This window comes from Hemitrygon akajei, chromosome 5, assembly GCF_048418815.1.
Source record: "Hemitrygon akajei chromosome 5, sHemAka1.3, whole genome shotgun sequence".
Lineage (NCBI taxonomy): Eukaryota > Metazoa > Chordata > Chondrichthyes > Myliobatiformes > Dasyatidae > Hemitrygon > Hemitrygon akajei.
Window position 1 is genome coordinate 31,900,703 of NC_133128.1, and position 17,403 is coordinate 31,918,105.

At 40.9% G+C, this 17,403-nt stretch overlaps 1 protein-coding gene across 4 annotated transcripts in view; it reads right to left on the minus strand.

Annotated features, from left to right (window-relative positions):
• Nucleotides 1-17,403, minus strand: part of tbc1d23 (TBC1 domain family, member 23) — an 89,054-nt gene that overhangs the window by 54,112 nt on the left and 17,539 nt on the right. For 2 of the 4 annotated variants that reach the window (XM_073045141.1, XM_073045140.1), the window contains exons 2-3: nt 11,115-11,226; nt 2,183-2,288 (exon numbers count right to left, since the gene is read on the minus strand). In XM_073045141.1, coding sequence (XP_072901242.1) covers nt 2,183-2,288; nt 11,115-11,226 — 218 coding nt within the window. Of the gene's footprint in view, nt 1-2,182; nt 2,289-11,114; nt 11,227-17,403 lie in introns of those variants that run through there. The other 2 variants (XM_073045142.1, XM_073045143.1) reach the window with 2 other exon arrangements.

The window sequence follows — 17,403 nt, forward strand, 5'->3', positions numbered from 1 at the left end:
CTAACTATTTCAGCCCTGGGAAATAACCTCTGACTATCCACATGATCAATTCCTCTCATCATTTTATACAACTCCATCAAGTCACCTCTCATCCTCCGTCGCTCCAAAGAAAAAAGGCTGAGTTCACTCAACCTATTCTCATAAGGTATGCTCCCCAATCCAGGCAACATCCTTGTACATCTCCTCTGCACCCTTTCTATGGTTTCCACATCCTTCCTATAGTGAGGTGACCAGAACTGAGCACAGTACTCCAAGTGGGGTCTGACCAGGGTCCTGTATAGCTGTAACATTACCTCACGGCTCCTAAACTCAATCCCACAATTGATGAAGGCAATGCACTGTATGCTTTCTTAACCACAGAGTCAACCTGCATAGCAGCTTTGAGTGTCCTATGGACTTGGACCCCAAGACAGACAGACATACTTTATTGATCCCGAGGGAAATTGGGCTTCGTTACAGCCGCACCAAGAATAGTGAAGAAATATAGCAATATAAAGCCATAAATAATTAAATAATAAGTTAATCATGCCAAGTGGAAATAAGTCCAGGACCAGCCTATTGGCACAGAGTGTCTGACACTCTGAGGGAGGAGTTGTAAAGTTTGATGGCTACAGGTAAGAATGACTTCCTATGACACTCAGTGTTGCATCTCGGTGGAATGAGTCTCTGGCTGAATGTACTCCTGTGCCTAACCAGTGCATTATGGAGTGGATGGGAGTCAAGATTGCTCTGAACCTCCACACTGCCAACAGTCTTACCATTAATACTACATTCTGCCATCATATTTGACCTACCAAAATGAACCACCTTACATTTATCTGGATTGAAATCCATCTGCCACTTCAGACCAGTTCTGCATCCTATCAGTGTCCTGCTGTAACCTCTAACAGCCCTCGACACTAACCACAACACCTCCAACCTTTGTGGCATCAACAAATTTACTAATCCATCCCTCCACTTCCTCATCCAGGTCATTTATAAATATCACAAAGAGTAAGGATCCCAGAACAGAATCCTGAGGCACACCACTGGTCACCAACCTCCATGCAGAATATGACCCATCTACAACCACTCTTTGCCTTCTGTGGGCAAGCCAGTTCTAGATCCACAAAGCAATATCCCCTTCAATCCCATGCCTCCTGACTTTCTCAATAAGCCTGGCATGGGATACCTTGTCAAATGCCTTGTTGAAATCCATATACACTACATCTACTGCTCTACCTTCATCAATGTGTTTAGTCACATCCTCAAAAAATTCAATCAGGTTCGTAAGGCATGACCTGCCTTTAACAAAGCCATGTTGACTTTTCCTAATCATATTATGCTTCTCCATATGTTCATAAATCCTGCTTCTCAGGATCTTCTCCATCACCTTACCAACCACTGAAGTAAGACTCACAGGTCTATAATTTCCTGGGCTATCTCTACTCCCTTTATTGAATAATGGAACAACATCCGCAACCCTCCAATCCTCTGGAACCTCTCCCGTCCCCATTGATGATGCAAAGATCATCGCCAGAGGCTCAGCAATCCCCTCCTTCACCTCCCACCTCCCTCCCACAGCCTGGGATACATCTCATCTGGTCACAGTGACATCCAACTTGATGCTTTCCTAAAGCTCCAGCACATCCTCTTTCTTAATATCTACATGCTCAAGCTTTTCAGTCCACTGCAAGTCATCCCTACAATCGCCAAGGTCCTTCTCCATAGTCAATCCTGAAGTGAAGTACTCATTAAATACCTCTGCTATCTCCATACACATCTGATTTAATTTTACTGTCAGGGAGTGAGATAAAAGTCTGTGCCAAAGGAATGGAATGTACTGAAGGATATGAAGACAATGTTTTCACAATTCATGAAGTTGAGAAAAAAAAGATTTAGGAAAGAGCATGGGAATGAAATTCAGAACTCTTTCAATCAATCACAGCTATACGACAGGCTCTGAATGATCCTTGTGCTGTAGAGTTCTATTTCTCCTATAACATTAAGTTTAACTGAAGTTTAGTATAACCAATCATAATTAAATTAGTTTTTAATTCTATTCCTTTTAGCTTTGATGGCATCCTGTATCATAAACCTCAATATTCCCCTCTCCATCCTGCTAGAATACCATCCCTGGCAATAATTATTGTAAGCAATAACTTGAGAACAGATAAACATTTCACAGAAGTTACTTAATTACCTATGAGCTTTTGGCAATCTTCTTGAATTAATGTTTGTTCAGGCAGATCGAGAGATCCATCCCATGATCCCAGACTACCTACTTTCCCTGCTACATTAAGTGAAATCTGAAAAGTAGAACCAGTTAAAATTTAAAAGCATCACAGAAAATAATATTTTGCATTGATATGGTGTTGCTTTTAGAATGCAGTAACAATTGCAATGTAGGCAAAGACAAAATGCATACAACACACTTAAAAACAATTAGATGAGTAGATTATTTTGGGACTAAAATAAGAAAAAATGCTGTACATGCTCAGGATGGCTGCGAGCACTTAAGGAGACAGAAACAAAATTTACATTTTAGTTTAATAAATTTTCATCAGAACTGAGAATCATTATAAATAAACAAGTAGGAAGATACAGCAAAAGATATAGGCTAAAGGTGGTACAGGAAAAGAGAAATACGATTGAGGGCCCAGACTACCCTAGAAGTGGGAAACCACAATTGAAACAAAAAGGAAACCAACTTAAAAAGCATTGACACACAAGATGGAATTACAAAGAAGTAAATGCAATGAGACAGAGACACTGGGAGAATGGAAATGTCCTCAGAAAAATGACTGGGTCAAGATAGTGACAGAATCAGTAAACTGATAGTTGTTACTAACTGGCAGCCAAGATCCTGAAATTTACTCTTTATTCATTCACAGAATAAGGATATTTAACAGTTAGGTATGTCAATAAAAAGGGGAAGAGTCTGAAAGTTGGATGGAAATTGGTAGTAAAATTCTAAATAGATTAAGGTGATGGAAAAGAGGCAAAGGAGGATACCAAGCATTAATGGGAAGAAATAATTTTCACATATCCCAAAGTTAAACAGACGCATATGGACTCCAATGGGAAGCATTTTTATATGTCAAGTCAACTTTTATTGTCAATTCGACCATAACTGCTGGTACAGTGCATAGTAAAAATGACCATGGTTTAACATGACACAGTACAAAAAACTAGACTGAACTACATAATTAAAAAAAACAGAGAAAGCTATACTAGACTACAGACCTACACTGGACTGCATAAAGTGCACAAAAACAGTACCGGCATTACAATAAATAATAAACAGGACAGTAGGGCAAGGTGTCAGTCCAGGCTTTGGGTATTGAGGAGTCTGATAGCTTGGGGGAAGAAACTGTTACATAGTCTGGTCGTGAGAGCCCAAATGCTTCGGAGCCTTTTCCCAGACGGCAGGAGGGAGAAGTGATTGTATGAGGGGTGCATGGGGTCCTTCATAATGCTGTTTTCTTTGCGGATGCAGCGTGTAGTGTAAACGTCCGTGATGGCGGGAAGACAGACCCCGATGATCTTCTCAGCTGACCTCACTATCCGCTGCAGGGTCTTGCGATCCAAGATGGTACAATTTCCGAACCAGGCAGTGATGCAGTTGCTCAGGATGCTCTCAATACAACCCCTGTAGAGTGTGATGAGGATGGGGGGGGGGGGGGGTGGGGTGGGAGATGGACTTTCCTCAGCCTTTGCAAAAAGTAGAGATGCTGCTGGGCTTTCTTTGCTATGGAGCTGGTGTTGAGGGACCAGGTGAGATTCTCCGTCAGGTGAACACCAAGAAATTTGGTACTCTTAATGATCTCTACCAAGCAGCCATCGATGTTCAGCAGGGAGTGGTTGCTCCATGCCCTCCTGAAGTCAACAATCATCTCTTTTGTTTTGTTCACATTCAGAGACAGGTTGTTGGCTCTGCACCAGTCCGTTGGCCGCTGCACCTCCTCTCTGTAAGCTGACTCGTCGATCTTGCTGATGAGACCCACCACAGTCGTATCATCGGTGAACTTGATGATATGGTTCGAGCTGTATGTTGCAGCACAGTCGTGGGTCAGCAGAGTGAACAGCAGTGGACTGAGCACACAGCCCTGGGGGGCCCCCGTGCTCAGTGTGATGGTGTTGGAGATGCTGCTCCCGATCCGGACTGACTGAGGTCTCCCAGTCAGGAAGTCTAGGATCCAGTTGCAGAGGGAGGTGTTCAGGCCCAATAGGCTCAGCTTTCCAATCAGTTTCTGAGGGATGATTGTGTTGAATGCTGAACTAAAGTCTATGAACAGCATCCGAATGTATGTGTCTTTTTTGTCCAGGTGGGTTGGGGCCAGGTGGTGGCAATGGCGTCATCTGTTGAGCGGTTGGGACGGTACGCAAACTGCAGGGGGTCCAGTAGGGTCTTGATATGCCTCATGACGAGCCTCTTGAAACACTTCATGATGATGGATGTAAGTGCAATGGGACGGTAGTCATTTAGGCAGGACACTGAAGACTTCTTCGGCCTGGGGACGATGGTGGCGGCCTTGAAGCACGTTGGAATGGTGGCGCTGCTCAGGGAGATGTTGAAGATGTCAGTGAGTACATCTGCTAGCTGGTCTGCACATCCTCTGAGCACTCTACCAGGGATGTTGTCTGGTCCAGCAGCCTTCCGTGGGTTGACCCTGCACAGGGTTCTTCTCACGTCAGCCACGGAGAGACACAGCACCTGGTCATTCGCAGGAGGGGTGGACTTCCTTGCCGCCACGTCATTTTCCGCCTCAAACTGGGCATAGAGGTTATTCAGCGCATTTGGGAGGGAGGCATCACCTGCACAGTCAGGTGATGTTGTCTTGTAATTGGTGATGTCCTGGATGCCCTTTCAGATGCGCCGTGTGTCACCGCTGTCCTGGAAGTAACTGTGGATTAGCTGGGCATGTGCACGTTTTGCCTCTCTGACGGCTCGGGACAGTTTGGCCCTTGCTGTTGTTAAAGCTGCCTTGTCGCCTGCTCTGAAAGCAGAGTCGCTGGACCTCAGCAGCGCACGTACCTCTGCGGTCATCCATGGCTTCTGGTTGGCACGTATAGTGATGGTCTTGGACAGAGTAACATCATCAATGCACTTGCTGATGTAGCTGGTCACTGATGCTGTGTACTCCTCTAAGTTGGTAGAGTCGCCATTGGTTGCAGCCTCCCTGAACATGTGCCAGTCAGTGTGCTCAAAGCAGTCTTGAAGAGCAGAGATGGCTCCTGCTGGCCAGGTTTTCACCTGCTTCTGAACTGGTCTGGAGCGCCTGACGAGCGGTCTGTATGCTGGGATTAGCATAACAGAGATGTGGTCTGAGTATCCGAGGTGGGGGCGGGGCTCTGCCCTGTACGCGTCGGGGATGTTTATGTAAACCAGGTCCAATGCGTTCTCCCCCCTCGTTGCAAAGTCCACATACTGATGGAATTTGGAGAGAGTGAATGGAGTTAAAACTGAAAGCTTTCACTGAATGCTTGGTATTCCTCCTTTGCCTCTTTTCCATTACCTTAATCCATTTAGTGCTTTTACTATCAATTTCCATCCTGCTTTCAGACTCTTCCCCTTTTTATTAACACACCTAGTTGTTAAACATCTTTATTCTGTGAATGAATAAAGAATAAATTTCAGGATCTCAGCTGCCAGCTAGTAACTACCAGTTTACTGACTCTCTCACTATCTTGACCCAGTCAATTTTGTGAGGACTTATTTCCATTCACCCAGTTTCTCTGTTTCATGGCATTTGCTTCCTTGGACCTCCACCTTACACATCAATGCTTCTAAGGTAACTTCCTTTTTTACATACAGCCTGGTGGAGATCTGTAGTGGGGCATTAATTGGACCTGTGTTCAAATAAGGAGTGAAAAGCTGTTCAGGATTTCAAGATTTAGGATAGTTTAATATCATTTCCAGTGCACAAGTGTAAAGAACAAAATAATTCTTTTCCTTATCTGATGAAGCACAAAATAAAACAATAATGAACACAATAATATAAAAACCCAGCCCAACACAATAAATATAAATACATAAGCTAGCTTATACGCATAGATTGATTTACAACCGTAAAGTGACACTGGGCACAGGAGTATCTGTACATAAAAGTGACTGACAGAAAATGAGTACTGGCGGTGGGGATGTGGAGGGTTTGATATGTTGATTAACCTTACTGCTTTAGGGAAAGTAACTGTTTTATGAGTATGGTTATCCTGGTGGGGATGCCACATAGCCTCCTCCATAATGGGAGTGGGACAAACAGTCCATGAGCAGGCTGTAAGGGATCCTTTGTGATATTACTGGTCCTTATCTGACACTTTTATGCATACGTGCACTTAATGGCAGGTAGGCTGGTACCGGTGATGGGTTGGGCAGTTTTGACTACCCATGGCCTTCCTGTTTGCCACAGTGCAGTTTCCATACCATGCAGTGATGCAGCTTGTTAGGATGTGCGCATAGAATGATGCGAGTATAGATATACATAGTCCAGTTCTCTTCAGCCTCCTCAGAAGGTAGAAGCATTGGTGAGCTTTCCTGATTGTGTATGTGTTCTGGAACAATGAAAGGTTGTGCATGACGTGCACTCCCAGGAGTTTGAAACTGCTTGCAGTTTCCACTGCTGTGCCGCCAATGTAAAGAGGGGTGCGAGTGGTGAGAGTTCTCCTGGAACCATCTCCTTTGGCTTGTTGACATTGAGGAAGAGGTTATTTGCCTGGCACTTGACCTCGAGCTCTATCATCTCCTCTCTGCAGGCGTTCTCATCATTGTTGATGGTAAGCCCCACCATTGTTGTGTCATCAGCAAACTTGACAATGTGATTACTTGGTGCTTGGCTGTGCAATGTGTTAACACAGTCTGGGGGGCACCCACGTTGAGGATGATGGGGATGGAGGAGCAGTTCTGCATTATAGCTACGAGAGTTCTGTTGGTTAGGAAGTCCAACACACAGTTCCACAGTGGTCTAGTTAGAACGAGTAAAATTTTGTTCACCAAGGTCTATGGGTCAACAGTGTTGAACACTGAGGTGAAATGCAGAAAGAACATTCTGACATGTGTCCTTGTTTTCTAGGTGTGTCAGGGCCAAGTCGGTAAGCATATTGGTGAGTGTTCAATGGCTTTTCATATGTGCAGCCTTTCAAAGCACTTCATAATAATTAGCAGTAATCGCTTAGGTCTGAATGCGTAGAGTTCTTTTGTACAGGGATGATGGTGGCTAATTTGATGCATGTGAGGACAATAGCCTGAATGAGTGAAGTACTAAAGATGTTGGAGTTGAAGGCTTGGGGAGTTCATTATTCATGGCATATATTAAAGTATAGAAGTAACTTGGACATTGTAAGTATCCTGTTGGTTTTGAACAATTAGGGTCATGGTACCTTTTCAATATGCAGTAATCCCTTAGCGTTGCACTGAAAATATGTTCAAGTCACCACTGTGTGCTTTGCACTCAGAAATTTTTAATTTATAATTTAGTGTACTGGCACTTGGCCAAGGCACACATAATGGGGTCAGTCCATGCCCATGTGCATTTCCTATTAAACAACTACAGCCAAGTTCATAACTTTTCATCCTCAAATCATTTAGAAGGAAGCACAGTGCCAGGTAGCAGAGAACAAATAATACTATCTTAGCTAAATGTAAATTTGCTATATTGCATTCTTTTTCAAAACAAAAAAATTCTGAATTATATTTAGTTTCCACCCAATTTCTTTTTCCTAAAGATATACAGTACTGTGCAAGTATTTTGCACAGTACTGTATATTGGCTGGTTAAAATGGAAAGGTGGTTGGGAAAAATAATACTTAGCTTTGTATTATCTCAGTAGTATTAAGTGTCATTTGGTAACTGGAAAGACATAATATACAGTACTGTGCAAAAGTCTTAGGCACCCTAGTTTTTTAATTTATATATATATACACACTCAAGAATTTTGTACACTACCGTATTAGTATTGTTTGAAGGCACTGGAACGAAAATAGGCCATGTCTATTTATGTCCACTACTCATGTCTTATAAGAAAAAGCAGACATAAACCTCTGACAGAGAAGTGTAAGTAATACATTTGGATGGGTGGAAGAGCAGAGGCATTATTGAAACAAGGCATAGTTCAAACAGCGCAGGTGGAAAGGAACTGAGGGTTTGTGGGAAGCACTGTGGTGCAGCTATTACAAATGTTGTCTCACAGTGCCAGAAACCCCAGTTCAAACATTACCTCAGATGGTGTCAGTATGGGATGTGCATATTCGCCCTTGAGGACATAGATTCATCCTGATATTCCCAGTTTCTCCCGAATTCCAAAAGCGAGCAAGTTGGTAGATTGACTAGCGACTGTAAATTGGCTCAGGATTGTAAATGAGTGACAAAATAAAGGTGGAGATGACGAAAATGTAGGGAGGATAGGAACAATGTTGCTAAGATTGAAAGAGTGCAGAAATTATTTGCAAGGATATTGCCAGGACCGGAGGGACTGAGTTATTAGGGAGGCTGAGCAGGTTTGGACTTAATTCATTTGAGAATGAAAGGTGATCTTAGAGAGGAGTATAAAATCATGAGGTGCATACATCGGGTAAATACACATTGGTGCAGAAGAAATTTACCAGGATGCTGCCTGGATTAGACTGCATATAAGGTTGAGTGAGGTAGGGCTTTTCTCTTTGGAGCAAAGGAGGATGAGAGGTGACTTGATGGTGTACAAGATGGTAAGAGGCAGATTGTGAACAGCCAACACCTTTTTCGCCAAGGTTGCGATAGCTAACATGGGAGGACATACTTAAGGTAATTGGAGAAAAGTACACGGGAATGTCAAGAGGTAGGAATTTTTATTTTACAGTGAGTGATGGGTGCATGGAACACGCTGCTAAGGGTGGTGGTAGAGTCGGATACATTAGTAACATTTAAGAAACTCTTTAGATATGTACATGGATGAAAGAAAGATGGAAGGTTTTGTGGGAAGGGAGCGTTATGTTGACCTTGAAGTAGGTTAAAGGGTTCCATTTCTATCCTTTTCCCCCCATGGTAATGGAAGGAAGAACTAGAGGGAATAGGTTTAAGTTAAGAGGACAGCGATTTGATAATAACCTCAAGGGTAAATTGTTCACCCAAAGGACTGCTCATATATGGATTGAGCTGCCAGAGGAAGTGTTTGAGGCAGGTACATTAACAATATTTAAGAGGTATTCAGACAGGTACATGGACAAGAAAGTTTTAAAAGGGATATAGGCCAAAGGTGGGCAATGGGACTAGCTTACAGGGGCATTTTGATTGGCATTACCAGCTGAATGAAGAGTCTATATTGCATGGCTCTAGAATTTTTAAAAAATGATTTAATGTTTAAAACTCAGTACTTCTGCACTACATCACTCAACTACTTTCACATGCTGAGGTCTTAGAAGGTGACAGCATCTATTGAGTATAATTGGCAAAATATATACCTTTCCGAAGTTTCTGTTTAGTCACAACAAGTGAGCCCAATTCTGGTTACCACACTTTGGAACAGATCAACGAGTTCTTGAGAGGGTACAGGAAAAAATATCAGAATAGGTCTGAGGACGAGTTAGTTTAACTGAAGATTAGGTTAGAGAGTCTCAAGTTGTTTCTTTGCACAAAGATTAAAGAGACTTTTGTCAGAAGTCATCAGGTTAAGGTTGGACAAGATAAAAACTGTTCTCATTATCTGATGGCACAATGGAAAGGGGAACACAAATTTAAGTTTTGCATAATAATTACGGGGGGGAGGCGAGGAAGAACATTTTATACAGTGAGCAGAAATGGTCTTGAACTTATTGCATACAAGAGTGGTGAAAACTAATTATATTAATGTTTACAGGATAACAGTGAGGCAAGTGCAAAAAACAACATTTAGGAGGAGCTTGGACAAGTACGTAGATAGGAAAGGTTTAAATGGATATGCGCCAAAAGCTGGCAAACAGGACTAGCTTGGACAGGACATCTGGGTCATACTGGACCAAAGCTTCAAGACAATGTTGCTTGTCCTAAAACCAGCAATGTCTCCAATCTACGTGATACTAAGTGAATGGATTATTGGTTCTGTAGAATTCCTGGGCTGAACCTTGTTCCTCTCTACTGTAATGAATTTATGACTTGAATCTTGTCCCTTCATATTTCTAATATCCTTTCAGTGAAGACTTGTTTCCTAATATTGCTCTTGAATGTCATATCCTAAATTTTCAGATTACATGCCTATATTTTGCTTCCAAGAGAAAAATGTCTCACCTTTCACTTTCTCTCATGTTTGTAAAATTTCAGTCATCCTCAACATTCTGTATTATAAGGGATAAATCCCCCTTTTACTCTGATAATGTACTGTTTTCCTTCTGCTGCATATCCTTCCTAAATGCAATTCTTCAGTCACTATTCAGTTTTGCACAAGTCACAGCAATCTAACTGGACACTAACAAGAGACATCTTCTGCCAATGAAGAGAAAATATTACATATTAAAAAAACATTATGCCAATATATTTGACAGCTTTTCGGACTCAAGACCAAACTTATATATGAATTTGAGAGAACAAAGCCATGCATTAAGTTTGCAAAATTTGAATTGAAGCACAGAAAGAAGAGTATAAGTGTAATTTATGTTAGTGATGCAAGAGCAGAAATCTCTAGCAAAAGCACTGTCACTTGAAAATGAGCTACCTCATCCAGACATTCATTCTTTATTTGTAAGCCTGGCTAGGCTGATTGATATATTTCTATGCTCTAGAAAAAATCACTGGATAATAATAGGTAGTTCCTATGTTACTACTCCTTTCATAATCACTAAACTGAGCCCTTCATCACAATTTATTTCATTGTTGAGACTGGCTGAATCAACGCATCTTGAGAATCAAAAGTATTTTCTTCTGATGTGTATAATTTAGAAAACAAACAGCAAAATTATTCAGAGGAACTGGGGCAATGTTATGTTTATGATGATCAAAGAGCTGATTATCCAATTGTTACCATCAGCAAATTATATCAGTAGTCATTTTCAAATACTGAAAGCTCTAAAAATAAGTTTAACAGTTTCTCCAAATGGATTACATTAGTAATTTAGTCATTCCAAGATGGCCAAACTGCTCTAAAAATCTTCTGAGCTGAAAACACTATATCTGCACCATTTGCTTTTACCTTCCACACTTTGGCTCTTTGGTCAGTGGGTATGCAACGCCCTTGAATTATGCTTCTGAGCGTCTCCAAGTCACAGCCTCCTTCATCCAATGCTTCAGCTAGTTCTTTATCCCTAAGATAGAAGTGAAAGATCAACAACTCACTATTTAGCTGATCTTTGATTTAGAACACTTACCAGGAATAAGTAGTTCATTTCAGTCTGTGGAAATACATTAAACTACCAGTAGACTAGTCTTAACAATACTTGCAACACTTTAGCACTGGCTGACTTAGAATTAGTGGAAAAGAATATAATCCAATATTAATGTCACTTGCAAGGACTAGAAAATGGCTGGAACAATAAATAAAACCATATTTCTTATGTTGAAAGAGAAGCTATAATAATTGTGTATGGTAAATATAACTGGAAGTAGTATTAGAAATTAAATAGACAATAGTTGCAGGAGTAGGCCATTCGGCTCTTTGAGCCAGCACCACTATTCACTGTGATCATGGCTGATCATACACAATCAGTACCCCGTTCCTGCCTTCTCCTCATATCCCTTGACTCTGCTATCTTTAAGAGCTCTATCTAACTCTTTCTTGAAAGCATCCAGAGAATTAGCTTCCATGCCTTTTGAGGCAGAGCATTCCACAGATCCACAACTCTCTGGGTGAAAAAGCTTTTCCTCAACTCCGTTCTAAATGGCCTACCCCTTATTCTTAAACTGTGGCCTCTGGTTCTGGACTCCCCCAACATTGGGAACATATTCCCTGCCTCTAGCATGTCCAATCCCTTAATAATCTTATATGTTTCAATCAGATCCCCTCTTATCTTTCTAAATTCCAGTGTATACAAGCCCAGTCACTCCAATCTTTCAACATACGACAGTCCCGCCATCCTGGGAATTAACCTCGTGAACCTACACTGCACTCCCTTGATAGCAAGAATGTCCTTCCTCAAATTTGGAGGCCAAAACTGCACATAATACTCCAGGTGTGGTCTCACCAGGGCCCTGTACAACTGCAGCAGAACCTCTTTGCTCCTATACTCAACTCCCCTTGTTATGAAGGCCAGCATGCCATTAGCTTTCTTCACTACCTGCTATACCTGCATGCTTACTTTCAGTGAATGATGTACAAGAACACCTAGATCTCGTTGTACTTCCCCTTTTCCTAACTTGACTCCATTTAGATAGTAATCTGCCTTCCTGTTCTTGCCACCAAAGTGGATAACCTCACATTTATTCACATTAAACTGCATCTGCCCACTCACCCAACCTGTCCAAGTCACCCTGCATTCTCATAACATCCTCCTCACATTTCACACTGCCACCCAGCTTTGTGTCATCTGCAAATTTGCTGATTTTACTTTTAATCCCTTTATCTAAATCATTAATGTATATTGTAAATAGCTGCAGTTCCAGCACTGAGCCTTGCAGTACCTCACTAGTCACTGCCTGCCATTCTGAAAGGGACCCATTAATCCCTACTCTTTGTTTCCTGTCTGCCAACCAATTTTCTATCCATGTCAGTACCCTACCCCAATATCATGTGCTCTAATTTTCATAGAACACTACAGCAGAGAAACAGGCCTTTTGGCCCATCTAGTCTATGCTGAACTAATATTCTGCATCGTCCTGTCAACCTACACCCAGAACAGAGCCATCCATTCCCCTCCCATCCATGTATTCATCCAAACTTCTCTTTGATGTTGAAATCAAACCCACAACCACCACATCTGTCGGCAGCTTGTTCCACACGCGCACCACCCTCAGTGGGACCTTATCAAAGGCTTTCTGGAAGTCCAGGTACACTACATCTACTGGCTCTACCTTGTCCATTTTCATAGTTACATCCTCAAAAAATTCCAGAAGATTAGTTGAGCATGATTTCCCCTTCGTAAATCCATGCTGATTCGGACCAATCCTGTTACTGCTATCCAAATGTGCCGGTATTTCATCTTTTATAATTGACTTCAGCATCTTCCCCACCATTGATGTCAGGGTAACTGGCCTATAATTTCCTGTTTTCTCTCTCCCTCCTTTCTTAAAAAGTGGGATAACATAGCCACCCTTCAATTCACAAGAACTGATCCTGAATCTATAGAACATTGGAAAATGATTTCAAGACGCAGAGGCAATTTCTATGGCCTTTCTTAAGATGTTCTCTCTATAGTACTGTCTGGTTCATTGAGAACTTTCCAGCATTCCTTTTTACGCTTATTTTCTATATACACAGAATTCTGGTTTGTTTTAGTGGAAAGGCAGTGGCAAATCTAAGTCTATGAATGCTATTTCTACTTTCGTCAACTTGGAATACAAGAACTGTTTTCTGTATGGGAATTAATTTTCACGTAGGTACCTCTAAACAGTTTTAAATTTCTCGCCATTTTAAAAAAAAGATCTGCCTATTTTTCCACATTACATTCAATGCACCACATTGTCAATAGACATAGCCATGTTCATATCGCCCTGATCCTCTCCACATTCTCCTCACAACGCCATTCAACCTTGCATTAAGAACAAACCTGGATATGTCACACTTGATCGCCTCATGCAAATCATTAAAATTAAAAGTGAACAGCTCGGTCCTATGCACCAATCCCTTTGACACTCTTCTGCTCACAGCCTCCCAGCATGAGAATGATATGCTATTGTCTACATTCTGAAGTACGCTTGTTAACTAATCCTCAAGTCACATTAATATATTACTCAATGTGCGGATCTACATGTTTTGTTGTTGAATATTATAGAGTATTCCTTATTTTCTTCTGCTCCACAGAGCTACATATGTAACATCAATAATTTTTGATGACATGCTTTCAAGTTACAAGGAACCAATGCTGAGTGTATTACTGTTTCACATCATACTAGCTTAAGTTAAACTTGGAAGAATGTTGCAAAGAATTTTTCAAGTCACGTATGGAATATAGAAGGTTTAAAGAAAAAAAGTACACAGGAGTTTCAGCAAGATGTTACCCCGATTGGAGAACTTGAGTTAAGGGGGAGGGGGCAAATTAAATAGGATTGATTTGTTTTCCTTGGAGCAAAGGAGGCTGAGGGGTGACCTGAAAGAGATATGCATAGATTCAGTAGATAAAGCATCTTCCCCATAATAGTGGCATCAAAAACAAGATGGAAAATTCAAATGATTCTGAGTAAAAGTTTTGAAAACTCAGAGATGTTGATATCTGCTGTCAGACGAGGTGGTGGGATCAGATAATCAGTACATATATCACGCATTTAGACAGGCACTTGTATAGGCAAGGCATAGAAGGATTCAAATCTAACTGAGGTATACGGGATTAGATGGATAGGCAAAAGCCTGGTATGGATATGGTGGGCCAAGAAACCTGTATTTGTGTTGTAGGACTCTAATGATAAAAATCTGCAGTTGAATGTAGGTGGAGAGACATAGAAAGGTGACAGCTGTTATTTACTGCACAGAATAAGGTGAGAATAAACTTTCACTCGCAATTACATATTGCAGTACATAATTGAGATTAAGTTGTTGAAGGATCGGGATCAAAACCAAGAATACAAATACATATCCTTAAATGCATGGCAACTATAGGATTGTTCTGATTAATACATTTGGTTTGTATAGCTTTAGATGAAGACAAGGGAAATTGAAAAAAAATCAACTCTGCAAAGCAAGTCTATAGTATCTTTGGGTTTTATGGATATTGGCAAAAGTAAAGATCAAAGATGTAATAACAACTTTACACAAAGTAAGCATTAGGTCATAGTGCACAGTGTGTGTAGTTTTACATACACGTTAGGGAAGAGCAATAAAACCACACTGTTAATGCAAATTTATCAGTGAGGAACCATGATTATTCGAATTTTAAGATACTGGTGCAACTTCAACCCCAACTCACATCAAGAGAATATTTCACCAAAATCATTTATGAAGAACTTTGTTATGATGAATAATAGCTGATTGAGTATACAAATTTCAGTGCAATTCAGATTATCTGTATTTATTTATTACATGCACATTGAAACATACAGTGAAATTTCTAGCTTGCATTAACAATCAACACAACCCAAGAATGTGCTGGAGGAAGCCTGCAAAATACAGTAAGGTTCATTTTTTCCCTACAAGTTGATGAACCATGAATTGTTTTGTCCCAGGGAACAATTAGGGACAGAATCTATTAAATCTTTCAGTATAAAAGCAGCTAGGTATTTGAAACTTTGAAAAATCAATGAAAAAGGAAGCAGATTTATTTTGAAGTACTCTTTCTGAAAGCCAAAGAACTCCCACATTGCTATGAATTTCTTTATTCTCATTGAATGCGTCTCCATCGATCAGTTACTTATGCATTAATACATTTCCAACCAATGCTGCAATTTCTCTTTAAACAGATGTTGCCATTAACAGATTCTGATCAAGAAACTTAGAATAACAAATATTTTAAATAAGAACATAAGCAGCATGAGTAGAACACCCAGCCTGTTGAGCCTGCTCTGCCTTTCAATAAGATCATGGCTGATCTGACCATGGACTCATCTCCACCTAACTGCCTTTTCCCCAGAACCCTTAACTCCGCTACTATGCAAAAATCTATCCAACCTTGTCTTAAATATGTTTACTGAGGTAGCCTTTACTGCTTCATTGGGGGCAGAGAATTCCACAGATTCACCACAGTGGAAAAGCAGTTCCTCCTCATCTTCATCCTAAATTTACTCCCCCATCTTGAGGCTATCTCCCTTAGTTCTAGGATCACCTACCAGTGGAAACAACTTTCCTGCCTCTATCTTGTCTACCTCGTCCACAATTTTTATGTTTCTGTAAGATCTCTTCCCATTCTTCTGAATTCCAGTGAGTACAGTCCCAGGTGATTCAATCTTGCCTCATAGTCTAACCCTCTCATCTCTGGAATCAAACTGGTGAACCTCTTCTGCACCGCCCCCAAAGCCAGGATATCCTTCCTCAAGTAAGGAGACCAGAAATGCACGCAGTACTCCAGATGTGGCCTCACTAGTACCCTGTAGAGTTGCAGCATAACCTCCTTGCCCTTAAATTCAATCCCTCTTGCAATGAAGGCCAACATTCCATTTGTCTTCTTGATAGCCTGCTCCATCTGCAAACCAACCTTTTGTGATTCATGCACAAGCACTCCCAAGTCCTTGTGCACAGCAGCATGCTGCAATTTTCTACCACTTAAATAATCTAATCTTCCATTTTCCCTTCCAAAGTGGATGACCTATCATTTACCAACATTGTACTCCATCTACCAGACCCTTGCCCACTTACTTAACCTATCTATATCTCTCTGCAGACTCTCCATATCCTCTGCACAGTTTGCTTTTCCGCTCAATTTAGTATAATCAGCAAACTTAGATACACTGCACTCGGTCTCTTCTTCCTGATTGTTAATGTATATCGTGAACAGTTGGGGATCCGGTACCGACTCCTGCGGCACACTGCTCACCACTGACTGCCAACTAGAGAATCACCAATGTATCCCAAATCTATTAGTTAACTAAGCTCCCATCCATGCTAATACATCACCCTCAACTCGATGCATTCTTATCTTATGGATGTCTTTAATGTGGCACCTTATTGAACGTCTTCTGGAAATCCAAGTAAATAATGTCCATCTGTTCCTCTCTATCGTTATATCCTCTAAGAACTCCAGTAAGTTTGTTAAAAGATACTGTTAAAAGAGAAATGTTAAATTACTGGTATATGGGGAGCAAAACCAGGTTGAGCTTCACATAGAGAAAACCACTAATGGAGTCTAGCATTAAAAGCAGAAAGTGCTAGATACATAAAGCAGATTGGACAGCACTGTATCCATTAAAAGTCTACTAGCTCACATAATTATCTTGATTACATCTCCCACAATGCTTCTTGGAGAATATTTCATTTTTCCAATTTCTCATCTCTTTTGTAACTGTTCTGAAGGATTTATACACAAGTGCTTCAGAAGAGTCTTCCTTTTTTCTTTACTCCGGCTTCCCGGTTTCATAATTTTCATGGCTCTCAACCCTGCTCATACTCTATTCCCTGCACCTTGTTTTCATCTTCTCTTTCCTCGCTAGAACAAAGACATTGGTCCCTTATCCACTTTTCATTCTAGCAGCCTTCTCACTCAATAAAATCTTCCTTAAAACAAAGTTCAAAGTAAATTTATTATCACAGTTCATATATTTCACCATATACAAACCGGAGATTCATCTTACACTATCTTAAAAGGGATTCTACCATCAGGTACACTGCATTCTAATAAGATCATTCTCTTCCTGACTCATTGCATCTCCACAAACCACTCCTGCAAAACCTGTCCTTTAACTTC